General features: G+C 39.9%; 1 protein-coding gene across 1 annotated transcript in view; it reads right to left on the bottom strand.

Moving 5' to 3' along the window:
* The window catches only part of PPM1D (protein phosphatase, Mg2+/Mn2+ dependent 1D), a 43,139-nt gene that overhangs the window by 19,553 nt on the left and 13,818 nt on the right, over positions 1-9,768 (bottom strand). Inside the window, 1 exon segment of the mRNA XM_006092234.3 lies at positions 1,539-1,663. Within this exon segment, the coding sequence (XP_006092296.1) occupies positions 1,539-1,663 (125 nt within the window).

A 9,768-nucleotide genomic window follows, 5' to 3' on the forward strand; every position in this document is an offset into this window, starting at 1 on the left:
ATCATCAACAAATCAACAAACGACAAGTGCTGGAGAGGATGTGGAGAAAAAGGAACACTTGTGCACTGCTGGTGGGAATGCAGACTGGTGCAGCCACTATGGAAGGCAGTATGGAGGTTCCTCAAAAAATTGGAAATGGAACTCCCATTTGACCCTGTGATCCCACTACTAGGAATATATCCCAAGAAACCAGAAACACCTATCAGAAAGGATATATGTAACCAGATGTTCGTAGCAGCACAATTCACCATAGCTAAGATCTGGAAACAGCCTAAGTGCCCATCAGTAGATGAATGGATTAGAAAACTGTGGTACATCTACACGATGGAATACTATGCTGCTGTTAAAAAGAAGGAACTCCTACCATTTGCAACATCATGGATGAAACTGGAGAGCATTATGCTAAGTGAAACAAGCCAGTCAATGAAGGAAAAATACCACATGATCTCACTCATTCATGGATAATAAAGACCATTACAAACTTTTGAACAATAATAGATACAGAGGCAGAGCTGCCTCAAACTGATTGCCAAACTGCAGTGGGAAGGCCAGAGAGAGTTGGGGGGCAGGAGGGAGGGGAGTAAGAGATCAACCGAAGGACTTGTATGCATGCATATAAGCATAACTAATGGACATAAGACACTGGGGGGTAAGGGAGGGTAGGGGTGTGTCAAGGGCGGGGGGGAAAAAAAAGGACACTTATGTAATACCCTTTGTAATACTTTAAGCGAAAAATAAAAAAATATTAAAAAAAAAAAAAAAAAGAAAAAAAAAAAAAAAACAAAAAAAACAAAAAAAAAAACATCGACTGCAAGACCAAATTGCTTCTGAAAGAAGACAATGCTCTGTGTATGGTGGGATCAGGAAGGTGTGGTGTATTATGAGCTTCTAAAACCAAGTGAAACCGTTAATACTGATCGCTACTGACAACAAATAATCAATTTGAACCACGCTTTGATCGTGAAATGGGCCAGAAGACACGACAAAGTAATTTTGCTTCATGATAACACACCATCACACACTTCAAAACCAGTTAAAGACACATTAAAAGATCTTGCCTGGGAAGTATTAACCCAACAACGTATTCACCAGATCTTGTTACCACTTGTTCCAATTGATGGTACACGCACTTTCTGAGCAGCACTTCAAAACGTACGAAGAAGTGGAAAATTGGGTCTCTGAATGGTTTGCCTCAAAACAAGAAAAGTTCTATTGGGACAGTATCCACAAATTACCTGAAAGATGGGGGAAATGTGTAGCTAGGGATGGACATTGAATAAAGCACTTTTGATGTTTCTCTTGAAATTATTGTGTTTTCTTTGATTACAAAATCCAAATTATTAACCAGTACACCTGGTAAATGGCATTGAAATCTATACATTAACCTTCCCCTCACTTAGGTGTTAAAGCATTTAATATAATATCATCATATTTCTACCCCCACTGTGTGCCAAATGAGGATTTAGAATCTTTTTCATTTTGCTACCATATATTGTAGAATATCCAATATGATTTCACCAAATGTAAGCTGTACTTACCAAGTGCTCTTGCTACTGCCAGAAAAGGAATCTGGTCAATAACTGTGCTCCTTCTAACAGGTCCATTATGAGTGAGCCGAGGTCGTTTCCAAACTACACGATTCACCCCAGACTTGTTCATCACACTAAAAAACAGAGTTCACATAAATACTCTATATAATTAAAACGTAACAACTAAGGTGGCTCTATATGTTAAATCACAAATAAAGTCAGATTATATTATCACAAAATAATGACTTGTCTGTTTCAGATACAAAGATGCATAAGCCAAAGTTCCTGTTCAGAAAGGAAAAATAAAGTAGGGTAGGTTAAGAAGAGGAGAATCTGAAGATTACTAAAGCAGAATGGACTGGTAGTAATGGGAAGAAAAATGAGTAGCTATCATAAAAAAACGGGGGGGCAAGATAACTTGATAACTAAAAAAAAATGAATGGGAGGAAGAAGAGGATATAAATGAGAGGAATTAAATAGTGATAAAAGAAATTACAAAGAAAAGGTTATATAGTTTTTGAGGGATTTGAGGGTACTCAGAAATTAATTTTTAATATTTTTATTTAAGGAATTACTAGTAAATACCTCAATAGAAATATCTATGTAGTTAGATATTTCTATAATCAGAAGTGGAAGATTAGACTTTGGAAACAGATCTGTAAAAATGTAGATTTCAGAGTTACAGAATAAGAAAAACCATCCTAGAAATTTGGCATAGGAGCAACAGAAATCTGTAACTAGTAACTCTAGGAGTTAGGATACTCTAGGTTGCCTAAAACATGGAAATAAGTCTTGGAACAAAAAATGTTATTGAAAACAATAGAGATGGGAAAATAAACCAATAGAGATGGTTTCTCTACCCTGTGCCTATATTATTGAATTGGGAAGCTGACCCTTAAATCAATTTAATCATAATCTGCCTGAATTTTTTAAAAAATAGAGGACAAATGTTCGTCTGGAAGGCTAGAAAAGTTGGGGTGTGGAATGGCAAAGAGTATTTCCAAGAAACAATATTAGGTCCATTTGACAGACACATGCTAATCATAATGATTCATTCCCAAGGCTGTCAAAGACAGATGACTTGTTATTTTTCTCACTAATAAGTACTATAACATTCTGACATATGAGTCTCTTATTAGTTTACTATGTTGGCTTTGAGTAGCCTGACTCTTATTTCCCTAAACTTGATGAGCACTGAAACTAAACTGGCTTCAAGGTATGGAAAACTGAAGACAGGACAAATAATGGACATCACCTCCAAATAAATGTCACTATGAAATGCCTGCTGTACACCTCAGCAGCAGCCATCTGGTTATCCTCTATGGTTTTTATATCTCTGTTCTAACTTCAAAGGGATAAAAATACTAGGGAGAGAAGAAATAAATGGGAAAAAAGTCATAAGAGAAGTAAAATAAAGGCATAAACCTTATAAATGAGAAAAGAACAATCTTCCTCTGACCAAAAAGAAAATCAAACAAACAAACAAAAAAAAAAACACCCATGAAATACAGAAGGAGAACCTCAATCTTCTTTCTAAAGTAGAAAACAAACTCATCTGATAAGGACAAACCAGGAGATTTCAGCAGCTGTATCATGTAACTTCCTGCAATTATGGAAATGTTTACCCTGCACTGCCCAAATACAGTAGTCACAAGCTATGTGTACCTACTGAGCACTGCAAATGTGAAACTGAATTAATTCTATTTAATTTTGATTAATTTATACTTGAATTTAAACAGCCATATGTAGCTAGTGGCTACTATACCAGGCAGCACAGGGAAGGAATGAAGCAAGTACAGAATGATCAAAAAACAATGTCAATGTTAATATAGAAGAGAAATTCAAGAGAGTTGCTAATTTACTATCCCTTTTTAGTTTAATTCACAATTCTGAAAGCAACATTGTTCTAGGTCCTAACAAAAGTAAGAAAGAATATCAAAGGCAGTCATTTTATTATTTTATGCTTTCTTCAATGCTGAGCCTCAAAAGCAAATCCGAAGGGAAAAAAAACACCTTAAAAAGATTAAAAAAAAATTTAAAAAGCAAATCAGAGAATAAAGACTAAATCTATCATTCAGAAAAATCTATGAAACATGAGAATTTCAGGAAAGAGATACCTACATTCTGTCTCCCTAACACCTTATGCCCTACTGGTATTTCCTAAACCTGCTCCCTAAAAATAAGACTTAATACTTAAGTAATTACAGTAGCTACCAATTGCTTCCAATATAACTATACTAGCAGCTCTCTTAACACTTAATATTAAAAAATATTATGGTCTCTATATTTCTGAGGAAGAAAAGACAAAATAATGGTACTGATTAAAATAAAGCCGAAACCGGTTTGGCTCAGTGGATAGAGCGTCGGCCTGCGGACTGAAAGGTCCCAGGTTCGATTCCGGTCAAGGGCATGTACCTGGGTTGCGGGCACATCCCCCGTAGGAGATGTGCAAGAGGCGGCTGATCGATGTTTCTCTCTCATCGATGTTTCTGGCTCTCTATCTCTCTCCCTTCCTCTCTGTAAAAAATCAATAAAATACATTTAAAAAAATAAAATAAAATAAAAAAAATAAAATAAAGTTTTAAATTTGGAATAAAAAAAACAAAGCAATGTTAGAAGAAATGCTGCTTTTATTGCACTCCTCACCATTACCCTGTACCATCGAAAGACAGTATTATACAAAGTGTCATACAGACTGACCTTCACACTCAAATGTTAAATTTTTAACATTTGGTATATTTCTATCCTATTCTTATTTCTCAGCATAGTTGAGATTACACTATATCATTTTATATGCTGCTTATTCTGTTACCTATCGGCATTCTATTATTAAAAATACCTCATATACATGAGAATTCATTAGAATACTCTCTCTTTACCTTTAATTATGCTTAAAATTTATCATAATATAATTGATTTTTTAAAATCCTATATAATAAAAGCATAGACATACACAAAAGAACAGCCTGATATGCAGGGAGCTGACTGACAGCAACAGAAGGCTGGAAAAACAGAGCACTGGCCAGTTGCCTAGGGTGAGACAGAGGGAAAGGAGGAAATGACTTATAATAAAACAGCTCAATTTATGCAAAAAGACACCTGCTCCCAAATAGCAAAGAGCATCTGTCCAATTATCCAGATGGTATTTTAAGAGATAAGACAAAAAAAACCATAAACTCTAAAAAAAACTTATGATAATCAAAGAAAATGTAATTTAACAGTTCATATAACAAGATAAAGAAATAGGCAAGAAAAATGTATTTTAAAAATTAATGAGAAGGGATTAGGCCTACCCATGTTACAAACTATAATAAAGCCTCAATTTAAAAAGTAAGCCTGGCTGGCATGGCTCAGTGGTTGAGCATCCACCTATGAACCAGGAGGTCACGGTTCAATTCCCAGTCAGGGCACATGCCCGGGTTGCAGGCACGATCCTGTGTGGGGCGTGCAGGAGGTAGCAGATGAATGATTCTCTCTCATCATTGATATTTCTATCTCTATCTCTTTCTCCTCTCCCTTCCTCTCTAAAATTAATAAAATATATATTTTTAAAATTCTTATAAGTCTATTTTTAAAAAAATAGAAAGCCCAGGAAAAAACCCAAATACATACATGAATTCAATTTGCAATTGCAAAGCCCACTTTGCATGACTACCAGCAGTATTATACAAAGTGTCATACAGATTGACCTTCACACTCAAAGGATCAAATATATCAGTGATTCCCAAAGTGGGCGCTACTGCCCCCCGGTGGGCGCTGCATCGATCCAGGGGGGCGGTGATGGCCACAGGTGCATTTGGGGGCGATAAGTAACTGCTATTAAAATTTTAAAAAAATTAATTTCCAGAGGCTGAGTAATATTTTTTCTGGAAAGGGGGCGGTAGGCCAAATAAGTTTGGGAACCACTGAAATATATTATAGCATGAAACCAGGCTCATTTAATTTTGTGGGATACAGAACAGGAAACAGTATGAGAGCAGGCAGCTTGTATCATGTTGTTTTCAGCAATGAGCCTTACAGAAATCCAGGAGCCATTCTGTAGCCTCCCATCCTCAAGTGAGTTTCATGTGCGTCAGGAATCAGTCATATATATATATATATGTTTTTTTAATATATTTTTATTGATTTCAGAGAGGAAGGGAGAGGGAGAGAGAGAGAGAGAGAGAGAGAGAAACATCAATGATGAGAGAGAATCATTGATTGGCTGCCTCCTGCACACCCCACACCAGGGATTGAGCCCGGAACTCGGGCATGTGCCCTGACTGGGAATCGAACCATGACTTCCTGGTTCATAGGTCGATGCTCAACTACTGAGGCACACCAGCCGGGCTATATTTTTTAAATGATTTTTTGAGAGAGAGGAAGGGAGAGGGAGAGAGAGAGAAACATTGAAGTGAGAACAAAACATCGATTGCCTCCTGCATGCCCCTCATACTCCTCTTTGGCCCAGCAATACCACTTCTAGGAAATGATCCTTCAAATAATACTTGCACTGTACAAAAAGATGCATGTGCAGAATTTTTCGTTTTACAATAGTGTTGTAATAACAAAAAATTAGAAATAAATATTCTTCAACAGACTAAATGATAGTACTTCCATACATGGTATAATTTCATATTTGATTGTATATGAATATCACTCTATTGAACAATAAATGGTAATATTAGTTTCTTGTAGGTGGAAGAGAACTGAGTGGCCTATGGGACAAAAGTAGTTGAGAGACCTTCTATAGTACATCATTTTATGCTACCTAAAAAGGTATGTGTATGCATATATACATAAGCAAATCATCATTCAGAAAATTTTTAACATTTGGTATATTTCTATCCTATTCTTATTTCTCAGCATAGTTGAGATTACACTATATCATTTTACTAGAGGCCCGGTGCACAAAAATTTGTGCACTGGGAGGGGGGGGGCAGGGGAGGTCCCTCAGCCCGGCCTGTGCCCTCTCGCAGTCTGGGACCCCTCAGGAGATAATGACCTGCTGGCTTAGGCCTGCTCCTGGGTGGCAGAGGGCAGGCCCAATCCCTAGGTGCAGCCCCTGGTCGGGCTCAGAGCAGGGCTGATTGGGGAGTTGGGGCGCCACCCCCTGTCATGCACAGAGCAGGGCGGATTGGGAGGTTGCGATGCCACCCTCAGTCATGCTCAGGGTAGGGCTGATTGGGGGGGTTGGGGCACCACCCCCTATCACACTCAAGGCAGGGTCGATGGGGAGGTTGCGGTGCCACCCCCTGTGACGCACAGAGCAGGGCCAATCAGGGGGTTGGGGCGCTGCCCCCTGTCACGAACAGAGCAGAGCCCATCAGGGGGGTTGGGGCTCCGTACCCTGCAGGGCCAATCAGGGGGTTGGGGCGCTGCTCCCTGTCACGCACAGAGCAGGGCTCATCAGGGGGGTTGGGGCTCCGTACCCTGTCACGCACAGAGCAGGGCCAATCAGGAGGTTGGGGAGCTCCCCCCTGTCATGCACAGAGCAGGGCCGATCAGGGGGTTGAGGAGCTCCCCCCTGTCACTCACAGAGTAGGGCCGATAGGGGAGTTGGGGCACTGCCCCCCTGTCACACACAGAGCAGGGTGGATCAGGGGGTTGGGGCGCTGCCCTCTATCACCCACAGAGCAGGGCCGATCAGGGGGTTGGGGCGCCGCCACTGTCACACTCAGGGCAGGGCCGATGGGGAGGTTATGGCTCTACCCCGTCACACACAGAGCAGGGCCCGTGGGGGTGGGGGGGTTGGGGCGCCACACCCTGTCACACACAGAGCCGCAGGGTGATCAGGGGGTTGGGGAGCTCCCCCCTATCAGGCACAGAGCAGGGCTGATCAGGGGGTTTGGGCACCTTCCCCTGTCATGAACAGAGCAGGGAGGATAGGGAGGTTGTGGCCCCGCCCCCTGTCACACACAGAGCCGCAGGGCGATCAGGGGGTTTGGGTGCTGCCCCCTGTCATGCTGATCCCGGTGCCGGGAGGCCTCTCGGCTCCGCTGATCTCGGTGCTGGGAGGCATATTACCCTTTTACTATATAGGATAGAGGCCTGGTGCACGGGTGGGGGCCGGCTGGTTTGCCCTGAAGGGTGTCCTGGATCAGGGTGGGGGTCCCCACTGGGGTGCCTGGCCAGCCTGGATGAGGGGATGATGGCTGTTTGCAGCTGGTCACACACCCTTCAGGGTGGGGGTCCCCACTGGGGTGCCTGGCCAGTCTGGGTGAGGGGCTGAGGGCCGTTTTCAGGCTGCCGGGTGACTGAAGTTCCCAACCGCTCATTTTTTTCTTTTTTTTTTTATTCTGGGCCAGCTTTAGCTCTGAGGCCTCTGCTGCTGAAAGCAGGTTTCTGCTGAAAGCAGGTATCTGGTTTGTTTGGGTTCTATAATCGAAACAATGTATAACTCCAGCTCTGAGATCCCGGCCGGCTGAAAGCTGGTTTCTGGGGTTTTGTTTAGCTTCTATATTTGTTACAATGTTTCTTAGAGTTGCAGCTCAGAGGCCGGCAAGTCAGGCGGGGAACGTTGGAGTCTGCAGTCACTGGAGCAAGCAAGCCTCATGTTCGCTTCCAGCTTCCTGGCTGCCGGCCGCCATCTTGGCTGACAGTTAATTTGCATAAGGATATGCTGATTAGCCAATGGGAAGGGTAGCGGTCGTACGCTAATTACCATGTTTCTCTTTTATTAGTGTAGATATGCTGCTTATTCTGTTACCTATAGGCATTCTATTATTAAAAATACCTCATATACATGAGAATTCATTAGAATACTCTCTCTTTACCTTTAATTATGCTTAAAATTTTTCATAATATAATTGATTTTTAAAAAATCCTATATAATAAAAACATAGTATGCAAATTGTCCCCTCGACTGGGCATTTATCCGAGAGTTCGACCAGGGGGTAGGGCTGGCTGGGGGAAGGGAGGGAGTACCCAGCTGGCAGCCACTAGGGACCCTACCACTATACAAATTTCGTGCAATGGGTCTCTAGTTTATCTATAAACATTAAATAGCTATATCATATTCATTGTTATTAGTATGTGTTATAATATGCTTAACCATTCTCCAGCTATTGGGCCTTCAAGTTTTTTCCAGTCATTAAACATTCCTGCAATCAATAACTCTTCATATATTTTGGTCCACATTTCAGATTTCTTCTTTAGAGTAGATTTCTGAAATTACTGCGTCCATAAACATTTTTCTCTCTTTTTAAAAAAATAAACATTTAAAGCTAGTGAATAGGTATTATATTCTATACAGTTTGTACCAACTTAAAATCCTTCCCACTTCAACAAAAATATTAAAGAGTACCTCTCTAGTTTTTTAATCTTTGCTAACCCAACAGAAGAAAATAGAGTTTCATTTCAATAATGTTAAACATTTTTTCTCATGTTTACTACTCTTTTGTATTTTTGTTGTTCAAATTTCCTCTCCATTATCCACCTATCTGGGGGCGGGGAGGGTGTTTTTCTTACTGATGTTTTGAACTCCTTATAATTAAGAATGTTAATTATTTTTCTTAGTTTATTATTACTCTGAAAAAGACTTCTGATTTACTAAAAGCAAGAAAGAGAGGCTAGTAATAATATTATAAGGCTTTCATTATAATTATTATTTAGAAAACATTTAAATTGCCTTAGGCCTTCAATTGTTACAAATAAGTATTGGAATAATTTTTTAGTTTTCTCATGCTATTTATTCCTCATTACTTTAGAATAATCTTACATTTTAGTTTGTATCATAAAAATATCATGTTGAAGTCAATTTCAGTTCATAGTTTATAAACTACACATTGAGACAGTAAGTTAAAATAGAAAAAAGAAAATAAGAAGAAAGGTTTACAGCACATGACTTAGAAATCAAAGAAAAAACTGAAGGTTAATTTTAACAAAATTCGATTCCTGAAATAAGATCAAACTGTTCTATTCTGGAACTCTAAGGGCTGTTCAGTTCAAATTGTGAAGGTCATGCTGACCATTATTCATGTAAAAGGTCTTCAATAAATCCTTGCAAAAAATAAAACAATAAAAAATAAATCCTTGCATATGTTGTTACTTGAATTCCACTAAAATATTTCTCTTTGGAGCCATTATCAGAAATAAAAGTCAATTCAAAGTAATGAGATAAATATGAATGCACATGGGTACTTTATCAGGCAAACAAAAAACATCTAATATTGAGAAAAATCACTTCATCGGAAGGGAGAAATAAAGAAACACGGCAGGGGGGAGGGGGGAGGTCTTCTGTCCGGGGGGGGGCGGGAAA

Source organism: Myotis lucifugus, unplaced genomic scaffold (assembly GCF_000147115.1).
Source record: "Myotis lucifugus unplaced genomic scaffold, Myoluc2.0 scaffold_99, whole genome shotgun sequence".
NCBI lineage: Eukaryota > Metazoa > Chordata > Mammalia > Chiroptera > Vespertilionidae > Myotis > Myotis lucifugus.